This window comes from Vombatus ursinus, unplaced genomic scaffold, assembly GCF_900497805.2.
Source record: "Vombatus ursinus unplaced genomic scaffold, bare-nosed wombat genome assembly UNPS02014787.1, whole genome shotgun sequence".
NCBI lineage: Eukaryota > Metazoa > Chordata > Mammalia > Diprotodontia > Vombatidae > Vombatus > Vombatus ursinus.
Window position 1 is genome coordinate 4,835,248 of NW_020954565.1, and position 17,588 is coordinate 4,852,835.

Here is a 17,588-nt window from a genome sequence, read left to right on the forward strand (position 1 = left end):
TTTCAACTGATGTTTGCCCTAGATGACTGCCAAGTTCTATTCTGCTTGGAGTTTTCTGATTGTTTAATAATTCCATAAAACAGTCATTTTAATAGGTGATTGAAGGGGCAGCTAGGTGGTATAGTAGAGCACTGGCCCTGAAGTCAAGAGGACCTGAGTTCAAATCTGGCTTTGGACACTTGACGCTTACTAGCTGTGTGACCCTGGGCAGGTCACTTAACTCTGATTGCCTTACCAAGAAAAAAAAAAAAGGCGATTAGAAACACTTATTTTGGAAATTACAGCCATATATCTAGAGCATTTTCAGTTACACATAAAGCAAGAACAAAGGTTCTGTTTACATTCTTTGAGAATGCAGCTGTATTCCTCATCTTTTCATCCATTGGGGAAAAAATCTGCCAATATAACTTTTTTTATAAAAAAATTTACAGGAAGATTCCATCAGATTTTTAAGAAAAAATTATTACCTATTCTACTCAAATAATTTTTAGAAATTGAGAAGGAAAACACTCTAAAATAAAGAGAACTATAGCCCTAGATCACCAAGTATTGGTTAAAAATTTTCCAACAAAATCCTACCAAAAAGACTTGATTCAGAAAATCATTCACCTCGATGAAGTAGAATTTATCACAGAGATGCCAGAATGGGTCAGCGTTAGAAAAGCATTGCAACTAATTATGTTAAAAATAAAACCATCTCACACCCTATTGTTATGTCAATAGATGCAGAGAAAGTCTTTGACAAAATATAATTATCAACAAATATTCATTAAGTGTCTGCTATGTGTCAGACACTGCTCTGAGTGCTGAGGATACATAAAGAAAGAAACAATATATTTGCAAGGATCTTATTTTCTAACAGTGGAGCCAACGATTACATATATTCAGCGTAACTATAAAATGAACAGATGCAAATATACACAATGTAAATACAAAGTAGTTTGGAAGAGAGGGTGCTAGCAGTTGGGAATATCAAGAAAAGCTTCATTTGGAAGTTTTTGCTTAAGATAATTCTTAAAAGAAGAGATATACTCTGTAAGGCACAAGTAAGGAGGGGTTGCATTCCAGGCTAGTGGAAGATAGCAGCTGCAAAGGTGTGGATACAGGAGACAGTCTGTTATGTTTGTGGAACAGAAAAAGCCAAATGGGCCGGATTTGAGAGTGTGGGTGGCAGACTGTGTGTGCATTGGGGTTGAAAACAGAGGGCCAGGTTGTATAGGGCTTTAAAAACCTAAACAGAGGAATTTATCTTTTGTCCTAGAGGCAACAAGGAACAACTGCAGTTTACAATATATGTAGAAGGGTTAGCCTTAGCAGGAAGGATCATTTCTCTGTCAGTGATTGGGAAACGAGAGGAACCAGTAGATGATGTCAGGTGCTTTTGAGGTGAACAGAATGGGTCAAAGGGCAACAAATTTAATGGCTTCACTTTTTTTCAGTAAAGTAAAAAAGACAAAGTTCTCAGCTAAGAGAGAGGGTCAAGGGCATGGGTGGGGACCTGAGAGAAAAGAAAGTTTAAAATAGTGTTTGTGGAGCGTGAGATAGGGATTCAATTAGGGATGTTTAAAAGGATTCCCTTGCTTCAGTGAGAGCCTAGTTAAAGTAGAAAAACTTGGATTTTTAAAAATTAATTAATTAAATTTTAGAGTTTTTTTTTTTCACTTTTTAAAAAATAAATAAATAAAGTTTATTTATTCACTTACTTAAGCTTTTGAGTTTTAAATTTTCTCCCCCTCCCTTCTTCCCCTCATCCTTCCCCAAAATGGCATGCAATCTGATATAGGCTCTACATACACATTCCTGTTAAACATTTTCACATTAGTCATGTTGTAAAGAAGAATTAGAACCAAAAGGAGGAACCATGAGAAAGAAGAAATTAAACAACAATAACAAAAAAAGAGACAGCAAATAGTATGTTTTGATCTGCATTCGCACTCCATAGTTCTTTCTCTGGATGTGGACAGCATTTTCCATCATGAATCTTTTGGATTGTCTTAGATCCTTGCATTGCTGAGAAGAGCCAAGTTGATGAAAGTTCACATCGCACAATGTGGCTGTTACTGTGTACAGTGTTCTCTTCCTGCTCACTTCACTCAGCATCAGTTCATATAAGTCTTTCCAGGTTTTTTTGAAGTCTGCTCATCATTTCTTACAGCACAATAGTATTTCATTACATTCATATGCCACAACTTGTTCGGCCATTCCCCAGTTGATGGACATCCCCTCAGTGTCCAATTCTTGGCCACCACAAAAAGAGCTGCTATAAATATTTTTTACAAATGTGGGTCCTTTTCCTGTTTTTATGATCTCTTTGGGATATAGCCCTAGAAGTGCTATTGTTGGGTTAAAGGGTATGCACATTTTTATAACCCTTTGAACATCCAGAATGGTTGGATTAGTTCACAATTCCATCAGCAATGCATTAGTGTTCTAATTTTCCCACATGTCCAACGTTTATCATTTTCCTGTTTTGTCATGTTAGCCAATCTGATAGGTGTGATGTGGTACTTCAGGGTTGTTTTGATTTGCATTTCTAATCAATAGTGATTTAGAGCATTTTTTCATCTGACTATAGGTAGCTTTAATTTCTTCATCTGAAAATTGCCTGAATAATGGATTTTCAATGTACCCTGTCATCACAGTTTTGTGGCTTCTCCTGTCTCTATTAAGAAGCATCTAAAGAGGGATGGTGAAGGCAGATGATGGTAGTAGCCTTGGGCTAAGGCATAGAAAGGGATACATAGTGATAGAACTGGAGGTCAGTATTACGATTTAGTAGGTGACTATCACTCTGTGTAGCTGAGGTGGAATAAAGGACCAAGTTATGGCATTTAAGGGGTCTGAGGAATAGGTAGTCAGGGGTTCATCCACACAAATAGTGAAGTCCTTTAGTTTAAGGGCCAGTTGGAAAGCAGAGAATGATGGTGAGCCAAGTGCTGAATTCCTTGAGAAAGGAGGGAGAATTGGGGTCAGTCCAATACTACAGCCCCTATAATTTTGATTGAGTGGATGTCAAATATTGTTGAGTGAACAAGGCATATGTAGTCAGGAAGTGGCATTGTGGCACAAGGAGTATTCTAACTGCCCCTTCAGGGCCATAATATCTAGATGTATGAGAGAAAGTATAGCCTGTGCTGGAGAAGACAGCTGGGATGCAGTATCCTCAGAGGGGACTGAAGTGGAAGCCAACATGGGTAGGGTAGGATTGAGGAGGATGAGGATGAAAGAATAAGAGGAAAGGTTTGCAAAGAGTTTCCTCTTAGATGAATATGATTTATTGGTATAGGTTAGGGAAAGAAAGAGGAGAATCTACAGAGGTAATAGTGGGCAGCAGTTGAATAATGATGCTTGCAGTCCTCAAGGGCTGTTGCTGGTGGAGCTGGTCGGCAGGGCCTGGGTTTGATATTCCCCAGGGGTGGCTGGTGGAGAAGAGTGGTGTGTAGGGGATTGGGGAGCCCTCTCTCTAGACAGATGTGCTGTTTGATAATTCTCCCATGTGACACTCTTTTCCTGTCTTAATGTCTTTGGCCATTCACTTGTACTTCCTCCTTAGCTTTGCTCTGTTCGAGACCCTCTTTTCCTTTAAATGCAGTTCAGGCACCATCTTGTATATTAAACTTTTCTTCCTTCTCAAACTACCATGCATTGAATTAACTACTTTGCCTGTGTGTATTCACTTCCTATATATTATTCACTTGGATTTATTTATATTTATGCTGCATGCATTTTTATATATGCATACATATATTTATATTTATATATACTTGTTATCTCCCTTAGTAGAATGTAAGCTCTTTACAAGTATGAATTGTTTCATTCTTTGTGCTTGTTTCCCCAGTGCTGAGCAGAGTTGATTTATTGCTTGGCCAGGCCTATATGTGGGTTCAGTCCCAGCCTGCCCATTAAAACTGTTCTTGCTCCTCTTTAGGGTTAGACGACTGGTAGAGAGAGGTGAAGAAGTGCTGATGGACAGTGGTCCTTATTTATATTAAAAAAAAACAAAACTCTAAAGTATAGCAAGCATAGAAGGATTTTTTTTTTTAAGTATGATAAAAAGTATTTGCCTGGTCAGTCAGTCAAGAAGTATTTATGTGCCGGCCATTGTACTAAGTATTGGAGATACAAAGAAAGGCAAAAAATAGTCTCTGCTCTTGAGGGGGTCACAATCTAATGTGGGAGAAAACAAGCAAACAAATATGTATAAACAAGCTATCTGAAAAATGCATAAATAATAATATTAAAATAATTAACAGAGGAAAAGCACTAGAAATAAAAGGAGACTGGAAAGATATAAGGGGACCAGGTCATAAAGGGCATACAGATGGTTGACCATATCAGCTAGTGGTGAAGTAGATAAGAATACCTGACCTAGGGTCCGGAAGACTTGTATTCAGATTTGACCTCAGGTACTTACTAGCTATGTAACTTTGGGCAAGTCACTTAACCTTCTGTTTGTCTCAGTTTTTTCATCTGTAAAATAGGGGTAGTGGCATCAACTTCCCAGGGTTGTTGCAAGGATCAAATGAGATATTTGTAAAGTGCACAGTGCCTGGCATATGATAAGTGCCATATAAATGCTAGTTGTTATTGTTATCGTGATTATTATTTTTGTTAGGTAGCAATGTGCAGTAGATGTACAATTTTTCCATAAGAATAACAAAACTGAGGAGGCGGAGCCAAGATGGCAGAGGGAAAGCAGTGACTTGTTTGAGCTTTCCCCCAAACCCCTCCAAATACCTAAAAAAAATGACTCTAAACAAATTCTAAAGCAGCAGAATCCACAAAAAGACAGAGTGAAACAAATTTCCAGCCAAAGACAGCCTAGATGGTTGATCGGAAAGGTATATCGTGCCAGGCAGGGAGAGGAGCGCAGTTCGGTGTGGGCTCACAGGCCCCAGCGACCCTGGAGCAGGCCTCAGAGGACTGAATTGTGGGCAGCTGTGGCGGTTTCCAGACATCTCAACCCCTGAATGCCAAAGACAACTTAGAAGGTCAGTGGGAAAAGTCTGTGTCTGCGGTGAGAGAGGAGTTAGGTTTCAGCCGAGCTTTTTCCTGAGCTTCAGGCCCACAGACTGAGGGGGAATCCAGTGGCTGATCAGAGGAAGATTGCAAGGATCTCTTTGCCAGTGCTGAGGCAGGAATCTCTTGCTTTACCAGTGCTTGGATCTGGGTCACAGTTCTGAGGGGCGGTCTTGGAATGAGGAGGGGAATGCTGGTGTGGTGGAGCTTGTTGTGGCGGTGGAGAGAAAACACCTCGCCCCTTATCATAGCACCTTGGAAGAACTGAAAATTTTCAGGTCCCTAGAAGTACCTCTGAAAACAGCTGTACAAACCCCCGAAGCTTGGGACAGTACACTCTTCACATTGGAAGCAGACTTTTACGTTAACAGAGAGTTTAAAACTCAAGTAATTGGCCGGAATCATGAGTAAGCAGCGCAAAAAGAGTCAGACTATATTATCTTACTTTGGTGACAAAGAAGATCAAAACATAGAACCAGAAGAAGACAACAAAGCCAAAGCTCCTACATCCAAAGCCTCCAAGAAAAATGTGAGTCAGTCCCAGGCCTTGGAAGAGCTCAAAAGGGATTTTGAGAAGCAAGTAAGAGAAGTAGAGGAAAAACTGAGAGTGATGCAAGAAAATCATGAAAAACAAGTCAACAGCTTGCTAAAGGAGACCCAAAAAAATACTGAAGAAAATAACACCTTAAAAAATAGCCTAACCCAAATGGCAAAAGAGGTCCAAAAAACCAATGAGGAGAAGAATGCCCTAAAAAGCAAAATTGGCCAAATGGAAAAGGAAGTCCAAAAGATTACTGAAGAAAGTACTTCCTTAAAAATTAGAATAGAGCGATTGCAAGCTAGTGACTTTATGAGAAATCAAGACAGTGTAAAACAAATCCAAAAGAATGAAAAGTTAGAAAACAATGTGAAATATCTCATTGGAAAAACAACTGACCTGGAAACTAGATCCAGGAGAGACAATGTAAAAATTATTGGACTATCTGAAAGCCATGATCAAAAAAAGAGCCTAGACATCATCCAAGAAATTATCAAGGAAAACTGCCCCGATATTTTAGAACCAGAGGGCAAAATAGAAATTGAAAGAATCCACCGATCTCCTGAAAGAGATCCCCAAAGGAAAATTCCTAGGAATATTGTAGCCAAATTCCAGAGTTCCCAGGTCAAGGAGAAAATATTACAAGCAGCCAGAAAGAAACAATTCAAGTATTGTGGAAACACAATCAGAATAACACAAGATTTAGCTGCTTCTACATTAAGGGACCTCAGGGCATGGAATATAATATTCTGGAGAGCAAAGAAGATAGGATTACAACCAAGAATTACCTACCCAGCAAAACTGAGTATAATCGTGCAGGGGAAAAAATGGTCATTCAGTGAAATGGAGCACTTTCAAGCATTCTTGATGAAAAGACCAGAGCTGAATAGAAAATTTGACTTTCAAATACAAGACTCAAGTGGAACATGAAGAGGTAAACAGGAAAGAGAAAATCATAAGAGACTTATTAAGGTTGAACTGTTAACATTCCTGCATGGAAAGATGATATTTGTAATTCATGAGACCTTTGTCAGTATTAGGGTAGTTGGAGGGGAAAAAATTATATGTATGTATATATAGATATAGATAGATAGAGAGCACAGGGTGAGTTGAAAATGAAGGGTTCATATCTGGAGAATAAAATTAAGGGGTGAGAGAGGATTATACTAGGAGAAGGAGAAAGGGAGAGGTAGAACGGGGTAAATTATCCCACAAAAAAAAAAAAAAAAAACAACAAAAAACCAACAGAAAAGAAAAGGCTCTTACAGTGGAGGGGAAACGAAGGTGAGAGAGAATGAGTGAATCTTATTCTCATAGGATTTGACTTAAGGAGGGAATAACATACACACTCAATTGGGTGTGGAAATCTTTCTTACCTTTCTGGAAAATAGGGGGGGAAGGGGATAAGAGAGTAGGGGAATGATAGAGAGGAGGGCAGATTGGGAAAGGGTGTAACCAGAAACAAATACTTCTGAGGAGGGACAGGGTCAAAAGAAAGAATAGAATAAATGGGTGGGTGGTATAGGTTTAAGGGAAATAGAGTTAGTTTTTTCACAGCATGTCTTCTATGGAAGTGTTTTGCATAACTGCACATGTGTAACCTATATTGAGCTGCTTGCCTTTTCAATAAGGGTGGGTGGGGAGGCAGGAAGGGAGAAAATTTGGAACCCAAAGTTTTAAAAACAAGTGTTTTTTAAAAAAATGTTTTCACATGCAACTGGGAAATAAGAAATACAGGAAATGGGGTATAGAAATCTATCCTGCCCTACAGGAAAATTGAAGGGGAAGGGGATAAGAGAATGGGGGGAGAGATAGAAGGGAAGGCAGACTAGGGGAAGGGATATTTAGAATGCATGCCATCTTGGGGTGGGGGAGGGGCAAGATGGGGTGAAAATTTGGAACTCAAAATCTTTTGTGGAAGTAAATGTTGAAAACAAAAAAAAATAAATAAAAATTACCATAAAAAAATATGTGAACCAACCCTCTGCCCCCCCCGTCATATTTTAGGGGTGATATTAAATATTAAGACTAAACAAGGAATAATATTAACTCACTACTGTTTTTAAGGGAAACTTGGGATTCCAGTGACCAAGATTTCCATTTCTAGAGAATTATCAGGTTTTGTTGAAAGTCCCACATTCGCCTAAGCCAGAGTACAGTATGGACATAGCTTAGGTGGAACAGAAAGAGGGTTGAGCCCAGTGTCAGGAGACCTGGGTGTGAATTCCAGTTCCTGTATTTCCTAGTTACTGTATGGCCTTGGATTTATCCACACAGCTAATAAGTATCTGAGGCCAGGTACTCAAATCTTCTTGGCTACAGGTCTGGCATTCCATCCACTGAGCCACCAAACAGGGTAAGTTTCACACCTGATCTCTAAGTCGTTGTTGTACTTTTAATGGGGCTTTATTGTGCCCCATTATATTTGTTGTACAATATTATACACATTTATTATACCCAAAGGCCCTAGTATTACCACCTCTACCCTGCCTCTCCCTCTCTCTAACACACACACATACAGCCTTTAGAAAATATAAATGGTTAGGGCATAGCAAAAGAAAAAAAAAAAAGAATGACAAAACTGATGATATTTCCTACAGCGATTACTGGGGACCAGGGAACTTTATGGTGACATGCTAAGGATGCACAATGTTTGTCTTCTGTTAGTACCTACATGTAGGTATTGGTAACTTTTATAAATAATTCATATTTCAGGTTGATGTTCCACTTAGAAGAGAAGACAAAGCAAAGAAGTTAGGGCTAGATGAATAGATCTAAGGGTCGTCTGCAAAGACATGATAATTGAATCCATGGGAGCTGATCCAATAAGATTATAAGTGAAAGGGACCTCAGAGGTCATCTGGTCCAAACCTATAGGTGAACAGTAATCTGCTCTGTGATATATTTAACAATTCTTACCTGTCACTGAGAACCTATGCAGAAGTAAGATTTTACTTACCATTTTGTGAATTGTATGATATATTATGTCATGTTCTATTTTCCAATGATTTTCTCTTTTACAATTTTTCAGGCTGGAGTAAGGCAACTTTATGTACAGGTTGACTTTGCTGCCATGTAATGAATCGTCAGAAATTGTGCTCTTTGGACCAAAGGTTTCTGGTACTGTACAGTCTAAAACGTTGTGTCCTCATCTTTTATAAAACAGAGCCGTCGCCACTACAACAACCCAAGATGAAGACCAAGTAGACACATCTTTTATGGTCTAGTGGAGGAGTTCTCTTTTAAGGAGCCAAAATTAAAAGGATCTGTCCTGGACTTTTGGTCTTGTTTTTTTGTGCCCTCTCTTTCCAAACCATTTTCTTTTAAGGGTTTCTTTTTCTTTCTTTTCTACTATCATATCTTTATTTCGGTAGAAATTCAGATTGTGGGCTGTGTGATCATTGGTAATGTCTTCTCTGAAGCTACTGAAACCACAGCTCATTCCCCACAAACCAGTGTTATTAGAAAAGAAAAAAAGTTTAAAAAAGGAAATCTGTTTTGTATATAATGTCACATTGTTGACATTCTGCAATATAATCATATGTTTGTAAAATTGTTTGTACTTTGCAAACTTAATGAACCAAACCATATTGGGTTTTCAAAGTGCCTTTGCTTCAGAAAATATATTTGCCAGCACAGAAATGTAATGTCAGGGGGTTTTATTTTTTTTATGGACATACTATAACTTGTACAAAATAAGACTCTTGCTACTGATGTATACTAAATTTATTTTTGTGTACTTCAAGCATAGTTTTAAATGTATAAAAATTCCCCTTTATTGTTTTATCTTATCAAAATAAAAAGGTAATACTTTTTTAGAAAAATTCATTATCACATAAATTACTCTTTTGGATTGTTTTCAAAGGTTTGCAAATACATCTGTTGTACAAATGGCTGTTTTGGTCTAATTAAACATCTGCTAGTCTCCAAATGATTTTTGTAAAAACTGCTCTCTCTATATGGGAAGCAGTCCTAAATTCCCCATTGCCATTTTTATGGAGTTTGTAAATAAATGAAGGGAAAGGATACTTACTGGCTTCTGGGGGGAGGGGGAAAGAAAAGATGATGATTTGTGTTTGTCTTTTCATTTTTTAAATGCTGATTTTTTTTAGCTTTGTTTTCCTGTGCAAAGCTTTGCGTACATAAAATTGCTTTCAAGAACCCCCTAAAGCTTGAAAGTGATGGATTTCATTGAACTGTCACCAGTTTCCTAGATGGAAGTGAGGAGGTCCTGAGACTAAACAAAGCATGGGAGGTGAGTTGAGCACTTGACCTAACACAGGCATCTTAAGCAGAGGTGAAGACAAAGCACTCTTACGGATCTAATTTGAGAGGATGAGCATTGATACTTTTGAAGGAATACTGAAATGGATAACTCTTTTTCTGCTTATAAATGAAATCATGTTAAAAATTGAAATAGCCAAGAAATCCTCAAGGAAGGAAATGAATGTTTGAGAATATTAGTGATAGCAAGTTCTTAATTTTCCATTGGGAGCAGAAAAAAATATGTTCATTTTCTACTATGGTATAATTTGATTATCTGCTTTCCATAGCTGACCTACAATCTCAAGAAGTGAGCATTTATGGTACATCAAATATGTCAATGGTTCCTACATAAGGAAAAGAAAACAATGGATTATCATTAGGAAAATTGTCTACCTTGTCTATGCATATATACATATGGACTAAATTATGGATTTATTGCTACTGATTGGCCTGAAGTATATTTATATATATTATTTTGTTGTAAATTAAGTAGTAGTTTCAGAGCTGTAAGACTTGCTAGAGAGATTTCCTGAACCTAAGAATCAATGCAATTGTAACTAGTTTAACTGAAATAATCGGAGACTTTTAAAGGGGTGAGGAAAAGATATATTCCCATGATCCTGCTGCTTTTACTTGACAGGTATAATTAGTCTTTTCTAATCTTCTAACCACTGTTAAGCCTGTGAAACTCTGATTTATTCTTTAAACCTATCACAGAAATAATGTTCATATTATAGAAAAATGACAGAATTAGTATGACTGAGAGATTTTGGAGTTTAAGACTTAAGACAATTGAATATGGAAGAATTTGTCAAACATTTCCTGTGTGGAGAATGAGATTTTCTTTTAGTAGGTATATGCATGATTGTTGTGTGGGTTTTAAAGAAGGGTCAGGTGTTCATTGTTGTGGTCTTTATGTACTGTCTCTGCTGTTCAGCAGAAAGAATGATTTTTACAGACACTAATCTGAGCCACCGTTTGTTTACTTTTTAATGAAGAAAAACCTGCTTCTCTTTATGAAATTGTATTCACGGTGCACCCAAAGAAATTGCATGAGTATTATAAATTTTCCATTTGATGACAGTTTAGAGCTACTGAATTAATGAACAAAATTCTTACCATTGCTTCTACATTGAGAGTAGGAGCCTGAAATCACAAGATTGGTATAAATAATTTCTGCATTAGTTCAAATGAATGTATATAGTATTAAAGTATAGTAGAAGACAGCCACCTTCTTATTCTTTCCGTGAGTGACTGATTTAACAGCATTCTTGGTAAAGGTGTACTACTTCAAATTATTTTGCCAAGAAACAATTAATCTGATTGTTGTTAATTTTCTCTTTTAGAGAAAAGATTAGTAATTATTGTTGGGTTATAGAAATTTTGTAGTTTTGCAAAAATAGATTTTTTGTAAAACTGAGACTTTGCTAACACTTCACAAAACAAAACATTCACTGAAAAAAAATTTTGTATTGCTGAGGGAATGTTTACCTTGTAATAGAACTTCCCTAAACAAATTTATGTATACTTTTTTTTATCAAAGTGGTGTTAATGAAGATGAAACATTTAACATGTACTACTTCCTGCTTTTGCTAACCCTGAAATGCAAATTCTTATCTGATCTGTGATCTTGAAGTAGGCAAGTGTTCTCTTGGGTGGAAAAGACTGCAGCATTCTGGGAGATATAATGGGTAGTGGAAGAGTATTTGTCATTATTATCATGTTAAGCTGGTATGGTCTCATTTGGCACTATGCTTTCCCTTGTGTCCTGAAGGTTCTTCACATTCTTCATAAAACAAGCTTAGCTAAGTACCAGGACGGTCTTTATTGCGGAATCATAGAAAACCACTATAATTTTAAACAAATAGGATAGGAAGATAAGTGTTGAGGAAGCTAAACACAAAATATTTCACTGCTAATTACAGAGCTGAAAGAGATCATAGACGTATCTTCTAGAATAGATTTTACATGTGAGAACAGAGGGCAGAGAGGTAAAGTTACTTCCCCAAAGTCATACAGCTGTTAGTGGCAAAACTATAGTCTTATGATGGACAGTCCAGTAGTCTTTTCATTACATCATGCTGCTTCCCCAGCATATCATTATTTCCAGACGTTCTAAATCATTTTATAAATGGAAGAGCTTATTTGCCCCAAGGCATAACCTAATCAGTGGTATAAGCAAAACCCTTTAATGAAATTTGACTCTGTATCAAGTAACAAAGGTTCATTTTGATCTTTGGATTGCCTTTTTTTTTTTTTTTACTAGAGGATATTTTGTTACATTAATGGTAGATACTCTGACATAAAATTTTCTAGCCCTTTTTTTAACCTCAGGGTTTAAAACATATACAAAAGATGATGGAATCTCCCCATATGATAATTTCCCTTGGTAAATGTTTGTTTTCTCTTCAGAGCTAAACTGAGATTTTTATTTGTTTCAGTTTCTTACATTTTAGAGCTTTAGAAAACAGAAGGGTAACTCAAAGATGACCTCATTTTAGTTTTACTGACATAGATTTACAATTGCAAGGGACCTTAGACATCATTTAATTCAACCTCTCTCTATATGTGAAGAAACTGAGGCCTGGAGAGGTTAAGGGCCTTGCCCACCATAGTCATTTAGTGAATAAGCAGCAAAACCAGGGTATTCTTCATTGAAGAAATAGACTTATCTTTAGGTACAATACTCAGTTATGCAGGCTTGAGCATTCACGACACCATTGAATCACTGGATCAATTATAGATGATTTTTTCTAGCAAAAAGAGACATTTGGGCAAGAAAGGGCTATGGTGTCATTAAGCACTTTTAGTATTTTTTTTCCCAGTTCTTTTCTTCCTGGCTTCAGGATTTTGAAAATTGATCCCTAGATGCCTTCAAAATCACGTATGTTTATTTTGTCATCTCTAATTGTTCTTCCTGACTTACCTTAACTGCCATTTCCACTTCCGTTTATAACAATGCATCGGGTACCAAATGTGATCATTTTGCTGTCATTGATGAGGTAAATAAAAGCATTAACAAATCTGTTGCATATTCACGTGTTATTCAAACTGTTTTACATGTAAATGCTCCTGGGATGATCTGATTAGTCCATTTCCCCCTGTTTTATGAGGCAATACTCCTCATAACTATCTGCTAATCATCATTATCCATGTTTTGCAAAATAAATTTGTACTTTAAACTGACCTTGACCTTTGTTGGTCTGTCTGCTTAGCCTTGAGACTTTCTCTTAATAAAAGTATTTTAAATTCACAAAGAATTTATTTTAAGACAGCCTGGCAAACTAAATGATTCAGATTTTTACCCTCAAAACAACATAAAAAACAAACAACATAGATTATTAGGTAGCTAATTTTTTTGCACGAACTATGAGATCTAAATGTATTTCTTGATTGTATTTAAAAATATAACCAGGGGAAATGAAATTAAATTCAGTGCTCATTTTAGATAAAATGTCTTTGGCCATATTTTCATGAGGCCATTAAAAAATTTCACTAATTGCAAAAAAAATTTGATCCCAGGAACTGTGAAATATTTATTAGCATCTTATGAATTTATCATGTCAAAATTTTTAATGTTGGGGACAAATTACACCTGATGATCCTGTCCTTCGTGATGTTTCTGTTCCTTAAGCCTTCTTGTCCTCAGTGTCTAGTCTATAGTAAAATCTGCTCACTGATGGCTAGAAATAGATGACTTGAAATAGTAAATGCTGTCTTTTGCTGTAAGGGGTAGTTTAACTTCATGGAGACTCTCATAAGGTAGACAGCTAATGGGAACTCTCAGAAAGGATAAATGGAGCTCCATCACAATCCCTTTCTTGCCAAATTCTTCAGTGTAGTTTAGTAGGATATTCCTTTTCTTTTCCTGATCAGATGTTCAATTTTACAGAGATGTTGAAATAAGATTTTATATAAACAATTTTATCTTCAGCTTTTAAGGATTAAATCTTTTCTGTAAAGTGATGAGCTATACAAAGAATTACGTGATTTGATTTTATAAGAAAAATAACATCCGACTTTAAACTACTTGTAAATGCAGAAAGTTTTTTTTTTAATTTGTTAATTATGATAGTGTTTGGAAGTATTGTATCATAAGTTCCTTGAAGGAAGAGAACTGTGTCTTACATTTCTGAGTTGCTTGCCAATACCTAACAGTACTTGCACAAAAGTACCTAATGAAGGTACCTGTTCAGTGTTGAATAAATGGGGATTATGAGTATATATAGCAGGGAAGCTGTAAAGTTGGGAGCAAGTAATAAGCATGGTGCACAAATGACTCTTTCAGCATTCCTGTTGTATTCTACACAAATTAAAGGACTATCATTTTAATTGGACTTAAAAAAAGTATTCCAGTGAAGTAGGTTTTTCTTTTTAATGGATGATGTGGAAGCAGGAGAAAGACATTATTAGTCTTATATATCGCCACGTAACAAATTACTAGAACTGGGGCTACAAAACCTAAGGTGTCTTGAGCTTAGGTATTTTTCACAGCACATTCTAAAGTCAACCATGTCTCCATTCTGTGTTGAGCATTCTCATATTTGTGTAACTTTTGATGACATATATTTTGCACAACATCTGAAAGAAATGGGGCTTTTTGATTGTAGTGTATCAAGTTGGAAACTGATCTGGATATCAAATTCCTTTGAAGTAGGGAGGCTCTACACTTAAAAATAATTTTTAGATAGCAAATCATGTATCTATTTTAACTTTCATTCTCTTCCTTCTACCTCCAAATACCTTAGGTTGCAGTGGCCACCCTGCCTTAAAGCTCTCTATTCCAACATGCTGCCATTTCTATAACTTCCCAGTCTTTTCTGATGACAGGAAAACTTTCCCATGGATTTTAGTGCTTACTGGAATTTTTTGTCTAATTGTATGTCATGTGTTTTTCAGGCTGGTTGGTGACTGTGTTCTAGATGTATTAGATTAGAGGTAGTGGGTCTTAAGTTTTCATAAGTCATGTCTACATTTGATCCAACTGCAGTAAACCTCAGTGACTTGGTTGCTACGTGGTGTGTATGTGTGTGTATGTGTGTGTGTGCGCATGTGCGTGCACTAGTGTGGATTTTATGAACAGCTACGGAGTAGGAGATTTTTCATCTGAAGTACTGTGAATAAAAAGTTGCCAAAACCATTCCAAGCAGTAGACATTTAAACTGAGCTGCAGAATACATAACCTCCCTTCTTCCTCTTATTAGGGTTTGAGTTTTTGGTGAAGATTAGGGCATCTAACCAAGTATTTCAGTGCTAACCCATATTGCGTATGAAAATATCAGATTTTAAAGACTGTTGTAATTTGGTTTTTAAGTGCTGGAGTAAGAAATTATGCTCAAGTGCAATAGAATAAATCTATAAAGGTATATTTCACCCTTTCTACTTGAAGACAGTAATATGTAAAGCATAACATCAAATGTATTTTTCAAAAGGACCATGAAAGATATTGTATGAAAATGTTCTTTTCAATAAAACTTTGATTTAAAAATCTGTTATCTGAATTTATCTTTGTTAGTACTGGTACTTAATTGGACTCTAAACTGTAGCAACAAATGGAAGTGGAGATGGAGAGGAGAAGAAAAGTCTCAAAATGACCCTTATTTCCCCCAGATAGAAAAGTTACTAAGAAGGGAATAGTTATTGTGGCTGATAAGGGGAGCAGTATTGTTAGCAGTTATTGAGGTTACCATTGCCTGTTTCTCAGACATCAGAAATCACCAATCCATAAGTCAACAAGCATTATCAAGTTCGATTTGTTTTGTTGGAGAGAGTGGAAGAAACTCCACATTTTGAACAATTCTCCTCTTTTCCAGAATGGCCATAACAGAGAGTACTAATGTAAAAAGAAAAAATGATCAGGATTAGATGGTTACGTGGTTGATTGGAACTCTTAGTGATGGGTAAGTGGCAAAAGAAAACTGATTTTTTTCCAGCTTAGATTGCTTTGTAACTTCAAGTAATGAATCACTGCTTCCCCTTCCCTTAGAAATGGCAAATTAAGTGTTTGGGAAAGCACACCTGGGTGCAGTTTTAAACACAGAACTAGTCAGTATTAATAGCTCTTTTTTGAATGCTCTGGCTTCCTGGTACTCAGTTCAGGGCCATCTCCAGCCCTCCTGATCTTTATCTGGCCACTGGACCCAGATGGCTCTGGAGGAGAAATTGAGGCTGGTGACCTTGCACAGCCCTCCTTCACTTAAATCCAGTTCACTTGCATGTCATGGTATCACCTTCCATGGTCTTCTTTGAGAAGGACAAACAACAACCTCTTGGAGGCCTGAAACTCAGGACCCTCCTTTCTACTTAATTATTAGAAACTCACTTGTTAAAACAGATTTATTAGTTTTTTTCTCTAGACAGAAGCACAGGCCTCCCATAGAGAATTCATTCATGCTTCTTGGATGGGGAGGGGGAACAGAAGAATTTGATTTAAAAAATATGACATTAGTTATGTGTATACAGTTATCCCACATTGCAAGGGGTTAGGGTTATGGTGCTCCTGTTATCTGGAAAACCTGCGTAAAATCTTTTGGCCCTCCCTTTGTACCAGAGAAGTCTGAATTTTTTCTTTTTCTTTTATGGGGTGTTTGCAGTGCCTTATTGTAATATTTGAGCTAAGTATTTGGACATAGGCTCTGTGTGTTGTCTGCTGGCCTTTGCATGCCATCTGTAGCTTACACAAAACTCCAAAATTCCCATTTAATTTCTGTGCCAACCAATGATATATTGAAACCAAAACGGGGAAAGTCATAATGTGGAAGGGATAACTGTGTATTTGAGTTGGGCTTTATAGAATGGGAGGCACCAGAGGGAGTGTGGGCAAAGGCTTGGATGCTGGAAGGCATCAGGTACTGTAGGTGATGGCAAGAAATCCATTTTGATGAGAGTATAGAATATGTGGAAGAGAACAATCTGATAAAAGGGTTGGGAATAGAAAATGGTTGAACAGATTGTAGAGGATCTGGAAAATCAGGCCAACGTGCACCCCTACCTCCTTTCTCTCTGGGTGGTGAAGTCACCATCTCTGCATATTCTTATGTCCTGCCTTTGTTCATCGTAGCTTCCTCCACCTTAAATGCTTCTCCCTTTTGCTGGTCTAAATGACACCTATCCATTACTTAAAAGTACCACGTTGTTGTGGACTGCTCTAGTCCACACTGATAACTTCTCTGAACTACTGTTGCATTTATAGAGAGTATTGTGAAGAATATAAGTACTTATATTTGGTGTCTGAGAACCTGGATTCAAATCCTGTCTCTGCCATTTAATCACCTGGAGTTCCTGATTAGTGTAAATAATGAACCACCAGAAGTGGTCACATGTCCTCAAAGTTGTAATTATGTAAAATATACTCATTGCTTCCAGCTCAATGGAAATATGTAGTGCAAATTATTCTCACTAATTGGAAACTAGTTGTTACCTTGTATGGCTTTGGCAAATCATTTAATCTCTGGACCTCAATTCCATCATCTGTAAAATGAAGGGGTTGGATTGGAGCTGACAGATTTCAGCCCTAAAAGTGATCCTATAAATGTTGTTAATCCTACTTTGTCATTTAAGACTATCTGTTCCCTGAGACTAGAGACTGACTATCTGTTCCCTGAGACTAGAGACTATTTTTTTTCCTTTATTGTGTACCCCCACAGTACTTGGCATGATTCATCAAACAAAACAGACATCCCTATAAGTGAAGGGGCAGAAACCAACCTCCCTTTGTGTGTTTGAATGCTAGTAAACCTATTTATCTCCCTCTCCCCCTACACAA

At 37.0% G+C, this 17,588-nt stretch overlaps 1 protein-coding gene across 2 annotated transcripts in view; it reads left to right on the top strand.

Annotated features, from left to right (window-relative positions):
• The window catches only part of SLC30A7 (solute carrier family 30 member 7), a 92,841-nt gene extending 81,792 nt beyond the window's left edge, over positions 1–11,049 (top strand). For both annotated transcript variants that reach the window (XM_027868254.1, XM_027868255.1), the window contains one exon: positions 8,589–11,049. In XM_027868254.1, the coding sequence (XP_027724055.1) occupies positions 8,589–8,636 (48 nt within the window). In that variant the 3' untranslated portion in view covers positions 8,637–11,049. The remainder of the gene's footprint in view (positions 1–8,588) is intronic.
• The last annotated feature ends 6,539 nt before the right edge of the window (positions 11,050–17,588 follow it).